This window comes from Nicotiana tabacum, chromosome 17 (genome assembly GCF_000715075.1).
Source record: "Nicotiana tabacum cultivar K326 chromosome 17, ASM71507v2, whole genome shotgun sequence".
Lineage (NCBI taxonomy): Eukaryota > Viridiplantae > Streptophyta > Magnoliopsida > Solanales > Solanaceae > Nicotiana > Nicotiana tabacum.
This window is the reverse complement of record NC_134096.1, coordinates 117,083,484-117,098,036: the sequence shown is the minus strand read 5'-3', so window position 1 is coordinate 117,098,036 and position 14,553 is coordinate 117,083,484. Positions and strand designations below refer to the sequence as shown.

The 14,553-nt window shown below is 35.4% G+C and overlaps 3 protein-coding genes and 1 non-coding gene across 19 annotated transcripts; 2 read left to right on the top strand and 2 right to left on the bottom strand.

Annotated features, from left to right (window-relative positions):
• The first annotated feature begins 1,448 nt into the window (after positions 1 to 1,448).
• On the top strand, positions 1,449 to 3,120 carry LOC107824696 (uncharacterized). The gene is made up of 3 exons (XM_016651492.2): positions 1,449 to 1,671; positions 2,319 to 2,495; positions 2,654 to 3,120. Exons 1-3 carry the CDS (start codon positions 1,657 to 1,659, stop codon positions 2,906 to 2,908), a joined length of 447 nt encoding a protein of 148 aa, XP_016506978.1. The 5' UTR covers positions 1,449 to 1,656; the 3' UTR covers positions 2,909 to 3,120.
• A 232-nt stretch (positions 3,121 to 3,352) lies between these two features.
• On the bottom strand, positions 3,353 to 3,425 carry TRNAR-CCU (transfer RNA arginine (anticodon CCU)). The gene has a single exon. It is a non-coding gene; the product is annotated as a tRNA-Arg (tRNA).
• A 697-nt stretch (positions 3,426 to 4,122) lies between these two features.
• LOC107824697 (protein NUCLEAR FUSION DEFECTIVE 6, mitochondrial) lies at positions 4,123 to 6,898 on the top strand. Of its 16 annotated transcripts, none has more exons than XM_075234928.1 (6): positions 4,140 to 4,443; positions 4,562 to 4,683; positions 5,046 to 5,088; positions 5,316 to 5,356; positions 5,975 to 5,994; positions 6,697 to 6,898. In XM_075234928.1, exons 1-4 carry the CDS (start codon positions 4,292 to 4,294, stop codon positions 5,329 to 5,331), a joined length of 333 nt encoding a protein of 110 aa, XP_075091029.1. In that variant the 5' UTR covers positions 4,140 to 4,291; the 3' UTR covers positions 5,332 to 5,356; positions 5,975 to 5,994; positions 6,697 to 6,898. The 16 variants fall into 16 exon arrangements, with proteins under 16 accessions (XP_075091030.1, XP_075091029.1, XP_075091028.1 ...); XM_075234927.1 differs by lacking the exon at positions 6,697 to 6,898 and adding an exon at positions 6,140 to 6,335; XM_075234925.1 differs by lacking the exon at positions 5,975 to 5,994.
• A 3,627-nt stretch (positions 6,899 to 10,525) lies between these two features.
• LOC107824699 (uncharacterized protein At4g28440-like) lies at positions 10,526 to 13,368 on the bottom strand. Its single transcript, XM_016651501.2, has 2 exons — positions 12,941 to 13,368; positions 10,526 to 10,952 (listed from the first exon to the last, which is right to left on the bottom strand). Exons 1-2 carry the CDS (start codon positions 13,233 to 13,235, stop codon positions 10,765 to 10,767), a joined length of 483 nt encoding a protein of 160 aa, XP_016506987.1. The 5' UTR covers positions 13,236 to 13,368; the 3' UTR covers positions 10,526 to 10,764.
• Positions 13,369 to 14,553: the final 1,185 nt, after the last annotated feature.

Genomic DNA, 14,553 nt, shown 5'->3' with positions numbered 1-14,553 from the left:
TTATCGAACTTGGAGAATTATTTGAAAATGAATAGTTAATGTTAAGGGTAAAACAAGAAAAAAAAGTTTGTCTTTCCTTGATATGCTAAAATGGACAAATAAAAATAAAAATTTATTTTTATTATAGTGAACAAGTAAAATTATACGAAGAAAGTATGAATCAAGCTCACGGTGACGTGAAAGAAAAGGAAAACTCACTGTATACTTCGCAGAGGTTGTAATTAAGCTGAAAATGAACCAGTAACCTGCATTTATGCATAATAAAATATAGCTGTCATTCATTCAACAACCATAGTTTTCGAGTTGTCGCAGTATTAGTAAGTGACATATAATTTCATGAACTGCTAACCTATCAAATGCACACAGTTGAACTCGTCTCTCAAGGGGGCCATTCTTTATCTTGTTTAACAAATTTTAATTCTTATTAAGACCCGACATCTAATAATCATTTTCAACCTACTAGAAAGAAGGGCCTCCTTTCCATTTTGGCTTGAGAAAATAATGGCTTTTCAAGTAAACATACAATGTATTGTACGTCCAAAAACTAATTTTGTTATAAGAGACTCCTTTTTAACCTCAATTTCAAATATTATTTTTCAACATCAACCAAAAATTGTCCAAACGTCTACAAAGTATCAAAGAAATGGAATTAATAGTTGATCAAACCCTCTCAATCTTTTGTAGGCACTTGTTTAAACTAGGGGTAAAAAACTTACGAAGAAAAACAAAGGAGAAAACTAAACTAATAACTACCATTGTTCTGTTGAGGTGAAAGAATTGCTAATATCTATTATTATTATTATCGAGGTAGGTAAAAAAGTACTGGGAGAGGTGATTAGGCAGGATATGGTGCGGCTTCAGCTTACTGAGGATATGACCCTTGATAGAAAAGCGTTGAAATCGAGGATTATGGTAGAAATTTAGTAGGTAGTGAAAAGTTTCTCCTTTTCTTACCGGTAGTTTTGGTAGCACTCATGTTCCTGCACATTCTTAATTAATTCTTTATTGCGTCATATGGTCTAGTTTGCTTCTGTTACCGTACCTGTTGTTATTATTTAGTACTACTTCTCTCTTCCTATTCCCTCTTTTCTCCCCCATTCCTTTCTTTCTCTTATTCTCCCTCCTTTTCTTCTTCTTCTTCTTCTCATCTTTTCTAAGTCGAGAGTCTATTGAAAACAGTCTTTCTACCTTCACTACATAGGATTAAGGCATGCGTACACATTATCCTCCCCAGACCCCACTTGTGGAAATATAATGGTTTGTTATCGTTGTATTATTATTATTATTATTGTTGTTGGTGGTGTTGTTGTTGTTGTTATTTTATTTTATTTTATTTTTGCATTCGAGCCCAATTTGTGAACTAGTAGAAGTCTCGTACGTGAAGGGACCCCCAAGGGTGTAACTCGATATAAAAGCTGAACCCCTGAGTGGGGCCCTGGAAAGGCTATTCAACCACTTATTTGTTGTATGGAAAGAATGTGAAGATTGTAATAAAGACTCCCCCTTTATTTAACTTAGATTTCAGTGCTCACTCCTTCCAAATATACTCTTTTTGCTGTCCCTTTTGAATGATATACTCAGATCATCATCTTTATACTTCTCTTGAGTCTTGACTCCTCATCTTTTGCCAGAGAAACCCTTCTTAATTCTACAGCCATGGTTGTAACACAGGTATGATATTGCACCGGCAGTCTTCTGAATGAATTGTTTGTTTGCGTACGAATTAGGATTCAAAGTTATTACATTATTTCTTTGGTTTATTATCTTGGCAGCTTTCTATAATATGAACACTTGATTTGCACACTGAAACTCTTGGTTTAGTATTTTCAACCATACCTCTGCCTGGAAATAGGTTAACTGTTTGTTTTTCTTAAGGAAGTAGTGGGATGCGGTTTGGGGTAAGGGGGTATCCCATATATATTATAAAATGATTGCAGCAGATTAAGGAACAAATGAAAATTGCCCCCTTTGCAGTGACAAGTTTGATTGAGTAACTGCATCCAAGACTGATTCACTGCTCTGCTGTGATATAGCAGCAATCTTGAGTGATGACTTTGTTTTTCGAGTTAGGGGAGTGAAGATTGGGCTTCGAAACTTAGGCTTTTAGCCTCTTAGCGTTGTTCTTGATTTTTTCTTTTTTAAGATTGTGCTTTTAGTTCGGCATATCCAAGATTTAGAGCCAGAGTTCAGAATTAGTGTAATCTTATTATATCAATACATGTATACCTTGTAAATTTGTTTTACATATGTGTACATAATTTGGATCAAGAGCAATGGTTACAGTTGATAATTTGCACTAATTAATTATGTATTTCCAGGAGCATGAGGAACCTAGTGGATGGCCACTGGGACTTGAAAACATGAACATAAGGCTTAGAGTGGCTGAGAGATCTCAGGTTGTAACAGCTGCAGCTGCAACAGAAGAAGCAGCATACCGTTTGTACATATCTTCACCTAGTTTCTCATCCTTTACATCCTCCAACCTTGACACTGAGGTAATTAATTACTTGGTCACAGTTGTTCAAATTTAGTATAGTTGTAAAAAAACTTTAAATATGTATAAAGTTGGATTCGACATCAGTGAATGCAACATGCATCTGTCCCTGATAATGCATAAACAGATATTAATGCTACTTTCTGGGATATGTTTCAGTCCACAATGTCTTTCTTTCAAGATCAAAGTGTTTCTCTAGGCCGACTTATCGGAATCAGACCAGTAAACAGAGGAAAATCAGACTTTCGAAACAGAGTCCACCTTGAGAAAAATGAGAATGTTTCAACTAGACGATCAGAGTCGGAGGATTACAAGTTCCAAGAAGGGGATATGTCACAGAAACTTTGTGTTCCATTGCTACATAATGTGTTAGAGAAGATGAGTCGTAATAAGAGTAATTCACCTAAACATTGAGTTTTCTCACAATTTAGGACAGTCGGCAGTCACCAAAATGATTGTGACACTAGACTGATGTTTTTTGTTTTTCTCTTTGTATTTTGCTAATAAAATTGTACCTAGCGAGTAAAATAACACAGAATTGTTAACAGTTGTATATGGATTAAACCTTCATGCAATTGTAAACAACAGATTCTTATGGTTACTTCCTATTGTTTAGGATCAAGTAATACTTCTGCCTTCTGATGTTACCTATATTTTGATCATTAAGAATTGATGCGTAAAACTAAAAATTTCGACAGTTTTATGAAGAACCAAAAATGATTTTGATAAACTAACAAGTAGTGAATCTTTACTAATGGATTAACAAGTTGAAGCTGTAAACCAAAGACAAGAAAGAAACCAGGACCCAGGACTGTAATACAATCAGAAATCAAATGACAACAAAATAAACATATATAACGCGCCAGGTAGGGGTCGAACCTACGACTTTCTGCTTAGGAAACAGACGCTCTATCCACTGAGCTACAGGCGCTACTTGTTTAGAAACTCTTTCTTTTTCATATTTTAATATATGCATCAAAGTTTGATTATTGAACACTTTACCCGTTTTTAAGGGCCACTACAATCTTGGGCCAAGAACTGAATTTGTCTAGTGAAAAATGCAGTTAAATTAGACGATAATGCTCTTGTGGCTAAATTGATTCCGCGCAAAACATACATCGTGCAAGCTTAAGATGTTTCCCAATACTTTTGTGAAAAATCATTTCCCAAATGAAGGACACTTATCTATCGTTTTTAATGTATGATGAAAATACTCAATTTGATCTTCAATTTATAGCTCTCAAGATTTGTAAATAGAACGGAAATAAAGTACAATTCTCTGAATAAATGAAAGAAACGGGAATAAATAATCAATCTAATGATGTAAAACTTATATAATAAATGTGCGAGACACATTCCAATGATAAAAATAGGTTCAAGATTGATAACTTTATCTTTTCTTGTAATTAGTGAAAGTGCTAAGGTTAGTACCCATGACACAAGATAAATGTATTGAGAACCTTAATGATAGGTAGTCTCACTAACAATTTGATATAATTGATTTCCTTTTGTAATTCAGGATTGAGCAAAAATGTTTTAAAAGACCAAATTGTTATGTTCACAAAACAAAGATAAAAAGAACTAGATTCAAGTTAAATCTCACTTTTATCTTTCTCAAAACAAATTAGTGACCTCTAGTGCCATTTACTCATTCGTTTGTGGTTTTGTAATCAATTAGATTACAAAAAGACGGAAAAGGCCCCGAAATCTGAGAACCTAAAACCCCAACAAAGCCCTTTTAGCACTTCGCCGGTCGAATCTCATCTCATCTCTCTCAGAGCCCTCGCGATCCGAAGCATGGCCACTTTCGCCGCCAGGTCCGTCCTTCGCTCCGCCACCTCCTCCGCCAGAACCGCCGCCACGAGAGTTGCCGCCGCTGCCAAGCCTAAGGCCTCTCCTTCTCCCTTTCGCATCCCCACTCAAAAACCCCTCACTGCTCGCATTTTCAGGTCAGGCAGTAAACACAAATGATTATTTTTTTCATTTTCATCGATTAACTGAGTATCTATTGTTAAATTTTGTTATATGATATTCAATCTTTTTGAATTTTACAATTATTTTTGTTAGGTCGCCTGTTGAAATGAGCTGCGCAGTTGAAACAATGCTTCCTTATCACACTGCCACTGCTTCTGCATTGCTGACTTCAATGCTTTCCGCTACGCCTCGGAGTTATGGTTGGACTCTTGAAGGTATATTTCATACTACTTTATTCTGCACTTCTTATATTGATTTATGCTTGTATTATATCTGTATATTTTTGTTTGTGTCTTTGTGAATGTGTGAATTGTAGTTGTTTGGCCTTAAATTGTGTTTGCTTAGGTCTCAAAAAGATTGTGCTATGTACAGATTCGATTGTTTTGATTTGCCAGTAAGCTAAACATTCTGTATCTTTAGATGTTCTCTCTTTCTCCATTTTGGCCTTTGAGTCTAGTGGTAGACGTCTAGACGATATATGGGCAGTGTTGATTGCCTGAAGCCGCACTTAGCAGTAGTGAAATGTTTGCATTTATTTTAGCTCTGAACTTCAAAAGACGTTTTTTTGGCTCTCCAGGTCCCTCCCTTCACAAGGAGAGAATAAATGGTGATGAATTAAAGTATGTATATTTGGCAATAGAATTAATTGAATTATTCTGCTAAAAACATATTTTGTAGGAATATTTATACTTTTTTCTTCGAAATATCAAAGGACTTTATCCATTGATAAAATGGTTTTAACTTTTTAACTTCTTCAATTTTTATTTATCAGCCAAAGTTGTTACTATATGTTACTTCCTCTTTCCTCCGGTAAAGGTAAACGATGCATATTCTTTTGATCTTGTAGGGCAAAAGAGGACTAGATGAAGATCATGAAATGAAGTTCAAGTATATCTTCTTATGCTGGAGTTTTAAGTAACTTGTAGCTGCTATTTCTTTTTCCTTTTTTTGGTCCACTTAGGGTTGATGAGGAACCTCCCCTCTGTGAATTTACAAACTTAAGCTTGAATTTGCTGAAAAGTTTTGGATTTGCCAAGTAAAAGATGTTAGTATCTACGGAAAAAGGATCATATTGGTTTACGCTACCACTCTTTTTCTTTCTCCAGTGTTGAAGAACCACTTAATCATTACTCGCCTTTCAAATGCCTAACCAAAGTTGTAGGCTTGATGTTTGATATAAGTTGATGAGTAGATGCAGCTATTCATATCATAAATATTGCCTACACACTGCTCATTGTTTTACTGTTGACTTGAATGCTAGAGTTGCATTTCGGATACTGTAGTGTTTTTTGCCTTTTCTCCTTCTTTTTATCCCCTTTTTGGCCCTTCTAATCTCTGAAGAAATTTCGGCAGTAGCTAACTCGCAACTGAAGCTCCTTTAATCCTTATGACTTCAGCTTACATGATATAAATGTATTTTGACATGGTGTTGGGACTTGAAATGTTCATTTATATGATTTGTGCTGTCTGATTGTAGATTGATATCGAAATACCTATTTCTTGCAGATTTGTGAATCATGCAGCTGGTATTGATTGTTGATGAGTTAATTTCATATTAAGCTTCAAGAAAACTGAATCAGATAGTCTGTGGGACCAAAAGTTGCTTAGATATGAATTTTGCATTTCCAGTTGTAGTTGTCAGCATCATTCTAATACTTGGTATTTAATCAGATTGCAATGATGATGTATGATGATTGTCAGAGAGTTCAAGCGAAGTTTTATATCCATGCAGTCTAAGCAACTGATAAGTAGAGTACTGAATGAGAACTTGGGACACTTTCCTTTCTGTGAATTCTGGCTTCTGTTGGACTGTATTATCATTTGGTATTTACATGTTGAAGTCCTATGGAAGCACATTGTTATTAGATATTGTGGGACGGCTAAAGCTTTAATTTGTCTCAAAAACGTTTTACCCAAACCTTAATAATGTTTTCTTTTGTGGTGCTAGAGAAGGTACTTTATTGACCCTATTCTAGTTTCTTGGGAGTATTGTTTGAACTTTGAAGCATCTAATTTATCTATTTGCTGCAAGTTGCTATTCTTGTCTGATTATAGATTGCTGTGTAGATACTATCATTTGATTCTTGATGAGTTAATGCCTTAAATAACCCTCCAGATAACTGAATTGGGTAGGCTGAAGGCTTCTTGCTTACAATTTTTTTCCCTTTCTTATTTTACTGTTAGTTTAATCATGCTTAGGGTCATTCTAATACTTGGTATTTAATCAGATTGCAATGATGATCTATGATGAATGTCGGAGGGTTCAAGCGAAGTTTAATGTCCATGCACTCTGAGAGAATGTCTGAAAAATAGAGTACTGTATGAGCTCGAATGAAGAAATATATATTTTCTTCTGTGACTGTCATCTGATTTTCATTATAATCTTCCCATATGACCTTTTCCAGTAAATTCTGGCTTCTTTGCAGTTTTTATTGGGTTGTATTTACTCGTTTAGATCTTTGAAGCTCCTAGTGCTTATGACTATACAAGAAAATGAGTAAACTAGTATAATTCAAGGTATCAGATTTATAATATTTTTGCCAGTTCAAGTGAAATAAACCTAATCTTTATCTTTGATTGGTTATATATTGCCAATCTGTGGGAAATTCTAAGTTTTGTTCAAGGAGTTATACGCCATCCCTGGATACATCAAAATCTGAAGAATGTAATATGTAGGTTCTTGGACTGAGCTAAATGTCGAAGTGTATTCGTTAGTGTGGTATGTGCCTCTGATTTAAAATTTAATTTGTACATAATGTTCCAGATGACTTAAGGAACTGGTTGGTACTAAAATCTGGTTTGAAAGCAAATCATTATAGAAAGCTCGAGTGCAGGTTTAATTTATTGAATCAAGAAACTTATGTCTAGAGTGGTGATAGCACAGCAGTGTTGTAGGTTAAATTATTATAGTTGTTACATCAGTGTTTGATTTTAGTTTTTGCTTGGTTAGGGCTGTGATTGCTGCTTTGACTACCTTTCAGCTTGAAGATTTTGGATCTTCCCAATCAATGCTATGAACTTTCAATAAGACTTTCTGACTTAAGAATTCTTTGCATGCCTTCTCTCCCCACTGCCCCCGAGCCTTTTAAACTGACTTCTGATTGTTGCTTTATGGTAATTTACTTAGTTATTTCGGTTGCCTGCCGTAAGTGCTTCCTTTCCTCTTGTATTGTAGATGGATGATTGGTAAAATGTTTTGGGATGCAGTGCATGTCTTTGTAGACCAATGGATCTAGATGGACAATGTAACACTAGTACCCAAGTTGTTTTCTGATGTATTTTGGAGTGAAATGATGATCTTTGTTTTCTTTGGCACACAGTCGGTTTTATTACCAAAAAGAGGTACTAGAATTTATCCTTCCCCTGAAAATTTTAGTGCAAATACAGATAATTTTTTCCATATAAATTGGATGTCTGCTAGTTTAAGTTGTGAAGAGTCTAATAAGAGTCAGAGTTGTGGTATAATAAACTAATTCAAGCATCTGCAGTGATGCTAATGAAGTTTTTCCCCCTTTACCCCTTTAATTTTCCGTTTAAAGAGGCTATCATATTCAGATGTACTTTGCTGATGAGACTCGGCGCGGAGTTTTAAGAGAAAAAAAACTTTTGAAACTTGTAGTTTTAAAAGCTTAAGGATAAAAGTTTTGTGGAGCTATGATATTTGTGTGATTATAAAAGTTTTTCATTAAGAGTAAAATGAAGTTTAAAGTTGAATTATTTTTAATTGTAGAAATGTGTCATACTTTTTGAAACAACCTAATAAGGAAAATGTGTAATTTTATTGTAGTCATAACGCTTTAATAGGAGTTATTGTTTTCATCCTGTAGGCTGTAGCGGATTGAGTTGAAATAACCAAAACATGCCTAATCTTTTTAAAGCACTAAGTATGATATTTTGCGTCAAAAAATATTCCACTTATTTTATTTAGTACAATCACTCAACCAGTGCAAGCTATCTTCAAGCTATGACCCACATGCCGGGGAGACCTAAATGGCGTATGGTTTCATTTATTGGTTTGGGTCTTCGAGCCAATTAAACATTAAACAAGCAAGCAAACAGGAACAAAACCCCAAACGTCAGTATGTATCAGTGTGCATATTGCAAAATTAACCGCACTCAATGTTTACACCAATTGTAAGTCCGAAATATGTTTTGCATATACACTATTATCACATAACTATATTAAGTGAGATGCATCCTAAATAAATTGTTTGATTTAATGTAACACGGCTTATAGAGTTAGTATTTTTCATGCTTCAACACATGAGGGAAGTTTCTCTGGAACAGTTTCCTCAATGATTTTTCTCTGCAACAGCCACTTAACGTGAGATACGAGGCAGCCATTTAAGAACCATTATAACATAAAAACAATAATATAATAGGAACCCAGAGGGAGATAGACTGTTCCGCCCAGTTACTTTGGCACGATTTAGAAACATTATAGCAGTATCACCATAACGAAATTGATCAGTTGCTTGACAGCTTGTTTGGATGGTGGTTACATATTGTATTGTATCGTATTGTTAATTTAATTTAATTGTAGGTCAAATATATTGTCAGTCCCTTAAAATTGTCCTCATTTTTTACTTAAAAACTTTATTTTAAGTGTGTTTTATTTGAACACTCCAACCATATCTCAAATGTGCCATTTAAACACAAAATTAATAAGTAGCCAACCATATAAGACGCGTGTAATTCACTCGCCAAAGCGACGAATAAAAAGGGACATGTGGATTTAACTTGGACAAATTAAAAGAAAAAGAAGCTTTTTAACAAGAACCCTACGCCACCCTTAGTCATCTTCCCCCAAGCCCCGCCCCCTCCTTCCGTCTTCATCTGCCAAAACGAAAAAACACAGGTACCCGCATGTCCTCTTTCTTTCTCCTAATCTCCATACCCAATGAACACACCTACCACCATTTTCTTTCTCCTAATCTCCACACCCAATGAACATTATTGACTGAAATTGCTGTCATGCTCTTAATGCTGCTAACTTTCGCAGCAACAGCGACAGTAACGATGACCTTTAAATCAAGTGTTCTGAAGATGAAACGAAAAGCAACAGAGGAATAGTAAACTACCACCATTAGTATTCCTGCACCCAAAAGTACCGTTTTTGGATTTTCAGATTTGGGGAAGGGAGAAATTTATGTCAATTTTTTTCTTGCTTTTTACGTTGAAAATCTCTTCTTTTAGCTAACTGGAGAAGAAAAAATTTGAGTTGAGAAAAAAGGAAAGAAATAAAAAAGAATAACATGTTTGGGATTTTACCGGCGATCTCCATTAATTCCGGCAATAAAATTTAAGACAACAAGGTGATGGTGGTGAACCGGCGGAGGTAGAAAGAGAGAGGAAGGGGGTGATGTGGACAATGATGTGCCAAAGAATAGGAGGTAAAAGAAAGTAAAAAAATGAAAAATAGAAATATTGATATCTCACGCTCTGGAAAATAGTGTAATTCACGTACTATGTCACATCATTAAGTTGTGTTTAAATGACACATTTGAGATATGGTTGGAGTGTTCAAATGAAACAAACTTAAAATAGAATATTTAAGTGAAAGTGAAACAACTTTAAGGGGTTGTCGATGTATTTGGCCTTAATTGTATTGTATCGTTATCTGTCGTGGATTTGGTGTGGTGACATCGTTACCTTACTTTTTCCTCTCATCTTGCCCTTCTTTATTAAATAATCGTATTTTATCCTTAAAGTTTTTATATAATAATTCTAATTTATATCGTTTTTTTAGTAATGTTGCAAGTATTCTTCCTATTGTTGGTGCATGACATCATTAAACGTTGTATTCATCAAACAATGCAATACATTATGAAACGACATGTAACAATCATCCAAACAAGCGGTAAGAAGTTAAGAGTACCCATCTTTAAAATCTTAACAAAGTTTTGGATTTCTGAGATTGGTGCATTAAGATCCATGGAGGATGCAAATAAATGGTTTTGAGGTGAATCCCATCACCGCAGGCATCAGTACAATAAGCCCCTCAGGAACAAGGAAAACTACAAGAAGAAAATTGCTAGAGGAACATAACACAAGATATATTAGAAAATGTACTGAGGGCAAGATATATTAGAAAAAGACTCATACTAACACCCACCTTAACACTCTTTATAAGGTGAATCCTTTTTACAATGAACTGATATTAGATTAGTCCTACCACATGTTAAGCATCTTCAACGCAATAACTAATTTATTGAGTGAGATTCGTATACCAAAAACAGATAGCCACAAAAGCAAATTTACCCAATACCACCCCCTTAGTAATGTAAAATTCACTTCTATTCTTCGACATTCACCAACTCGTACTCAACCAAGGATAAATTGTTTTCTTCATTGACCACAAAATTTGCAGGCTCAGCAACCTCAACACGGCCCCATTTATCAACAGCTAGCCTCATAGACCCCTTAAACATGTCAATCTTAGCATTCCGAAGTATGATTGTGGTATCTGGCTTCATCATGTCAACTGCAAAGAAGTCAAGATGTTACCACATCAAAGAAGTAAAGTTCATTCTCTATCCCTTAAGAAAACGAGATTAAATTAAGGAAATCCACAATTCCAAAATCATTTGGGTGCATCAACATCACAAGAACTAGGTGGAGGAGAGCATGCTCACCACATTACTTGTAAATGCTATGGCTACCAAAAAAAAAAACTTTTCCTTTTTGGCAATTTAGGAGGAAAAATCTGATCATGTGTATTACTCAAATGTGAAGAAACAAAAACAAAAGATGCAAGGAAAAGGAAAAAAACTGAAGGAAACACACCCTTAATCCACAAAACCACACTAATAAAACTTGATTCTGTACTAAATATCAGGTTAATCTGCTTCAAAAAAATCATTAAAAATTATAAATAGCAAACACTCAAGACATATTTACATGGTGCATAATTCTAGTCAACCACCTTAATGAGCTTTAGGATCAAACAATATTTCATACTAATGCTGCCTGCAGCTTCATGCTTATATATCTCTTGGACTACTATATGGAATAGACACAGCCATGAATACCTTTCCAAGTAATGTAAACTTCACTCTACAAGCAAAAGGTTAACTAATACTTCAACTTGATCAAGGAATTGGAAATGCTTTTATGTATGGGAGAAGAAATATTAACATTTATTACTTCAGCTTGCCATAAATTTTGAACACTGCAAACATTAAGGTCTAATCTCAATAAGAGCTTTTTGTGAATTTCCATTTCCTTTCTACAAAAAACAAAGTAGAGGTCAAACAGGAAAAGTTGCTTAGTAGCCTAAGATATGAAAATTTTAGAGATGAGTATTGAGCCCATACAGAAAACACCCAAGTGGTGGGTTTTCTGCATTTTCACACTTGAAGGTAGTCGCTGTTTAACAAATTAACTTAATGATATCTCGCCTTTAAATCTGATCACCTACAATCATCTAATCCGTGCTACTCGTCTGACTTCTTCCCAAATTTTTGGCTACCCACATATCCCCTTGAATATCAGCTTCTCAGAATCCCTTATTACTTCATGCTCACAAAAATCACTTCCTCGCCTCCACCAGTCAATCCTCACTACTTCTTTCTAACCCAGCGCCACCAAAAGTACCAAAAAAGCAGCCAAATCAGACAAACCAGTAAGAGAACAACATGTTTCTTCCATATGCAATGGTGCAACCTTTCTCAATACAAAAATATGAAAGCTTTCTGCATGTGGAAAGAAACACTGAAATGACTGTGCTAAGGTTTCATTAACAAGTGAGGGTCGTAGGAGGTAGGGTTAAAGGAGTTTCTTTTTGGTAACTAGTGAGAAGTGAATAGTATATCCAAAACAGTTCTTTTTTTAGGAGGGGTTGGAGGGGGGGTTAAAATAAATGAAAAGATGGAAATGTGCTTTTTGAACTCAAACTTTGTCTATCAACTTCTGCCTTAAAGGTGGAAAAATGAAGTGCGCCAGCCACACAGACTCATCTAAGAAAGCCAATATGGATAATGGTATACTCCTTCAACATAATTCTAACATGACATGGTAACATACTAATATTCCACCACACAATCCCTGCACCCAGGAGTTCAACTGTGACCATTTCCCAATTTGCTCCCTTGGTGACTCGAACCTCCAACCTTATGGTTGGTTTGTGGAAGGTCATTACGAGTATTTATCCGTCCCTTGTCCAAATGCTAAGAGTCAAAAACTAACACAAATACATCTCTGCTCCAGAAGTAAAATGATGATAAACTGGCACATTAAAAATGCAGATCCACAAAAATAAACACTTAAAAATACACTTTTAGATCCCCCTAGAGCTACATTTATAAATGCATTGCAATAAAATAGTTTTATTTTAAATCACAAACCACCCGCACAATAACCATAATCTACAGACCACATAAAATTAAACAGATTAACAAAATGTAAAAAATAAAAGGTCCAAAATTGCAACAAAAAAAGGTGAAAACATCAGTAAAGAGAAGGGGAATAAACCTTGATCGTTACGAGCAGTGAAAAGGATGGACCCAGATTCATCCCCAACAAGACATTCGGAGATGCGAGTGTTCTGTTGGGGTCGTGCTGGCACACGCAACGATGATGATGGGTTCCTAGGTTTCTTGCTGAGTATTGTGTTGGCATTCACAACCTTAACAGTCAGATTGTGACCACTTGTTCCCGGTTTCAACTGATCCACTTTTATGAATACTGGCTTTCTCATCGCTGGTTTTGCTGCGTTTGCTGCTCCACCGGCGTTAGCCTGTTGTCGGTTGCCCGATCTGCTTGCCATTATTTGGGATGGAAATTGATGATGACGAGCAAAATTCTTTGATTTGTCTCTGTAACCCTAACCCTAATATTGAATTCAGAGAATTAGAGGAAATGGAGGAGTACGTTTTGAACGGGATTGCTGAATGGTTTCCCGTATGTGGCGTTGAAGCTACGACAACAGCGACGTCGTTTCGGTCTCCCATAAGGCAACTGCCCCTTTTTGGGTGTTTATTTTTTCTTTTTCTCCTTCTAAAGATATCCTTTTGGTATTTGATTGCAAATGGAGTAGTATTTAATATGTTGCACCACTTAACCATTCATTTATGATATTGATAATGAGGCACAGTGAATCATTTTTAAATATGCCAAAAGACGTGCATAAATTTTGTCAATTACTGATGGTAAAGCTTAAATGCAATTTTTTTTTATATCATGACAAACTTAAAATAAGTCGATCAAATTGTCTCGCATTCACAACTTACCCTTTAAATTGAGATGATTCACTCAGTTTAGTATGAAATTTTAGTTTGTGTTTCATTACCCTCTTTATTTAAAAAAAACATCACTTGATTAGGCCATGAAAACAAAATAATCCAACTTACACGTGGGTGTTAATTACACAATTTAGTAGTAGTGTGCCCCTCTTATATTTAGGTTCTTAACTTTTGTTAACAGAGCTCTCACAAAAGGTGCCTCAAATATTGAGCAAGCAGAAGCAATATCAAGACATAGTACATATAGTTGTCTAGTTGTATAAAATATAGTTGGTTATGTGTCTTTGTCCTTTTTTTTTTGTTTTTGTACAGAATTAGTTATGGCCTTATGGGTCTTTGTCTCTTTGTCTTTCCCCTTTATTTGTATAAGTAGAGGTACATATATCATGGACAAAGACACACGTTCTGAGAGAAAGGTGAAAAAATTCTTTTTGCTTTCATGGTATCAGGAGCAGGTGCTCTAATTTAGAGATCATATTTCTCTATCCTTTGTTCCCCCCCCCCTTCCCCCAAACCCTTTTTTTTCTCCTTTATCTTTCTATTCTATCATTTCTTTGTTATGGCTGTTGCTTCAGAATCTGGTATTTCATCTGGAGAAGTCACACCCGAGACTATCCTTGATGCTGTTGTTGGGAATACCACAGTAGTAGCTTCAAATTTGGTGGATGGAACTCATCCATATTTTCTCAACTCTTCTGATTCTCCTGGAATGAACCTTATTAATGTCAGTTTCGATGGAACCAATTATGGAAATTGGAGAAGGGGGAGGGGGTATTAATCTCTCTTTCTGCTAAAAACAAACTAGGATTCATCAATGGTTCATGTCAAAAACCAGTTGAGAAC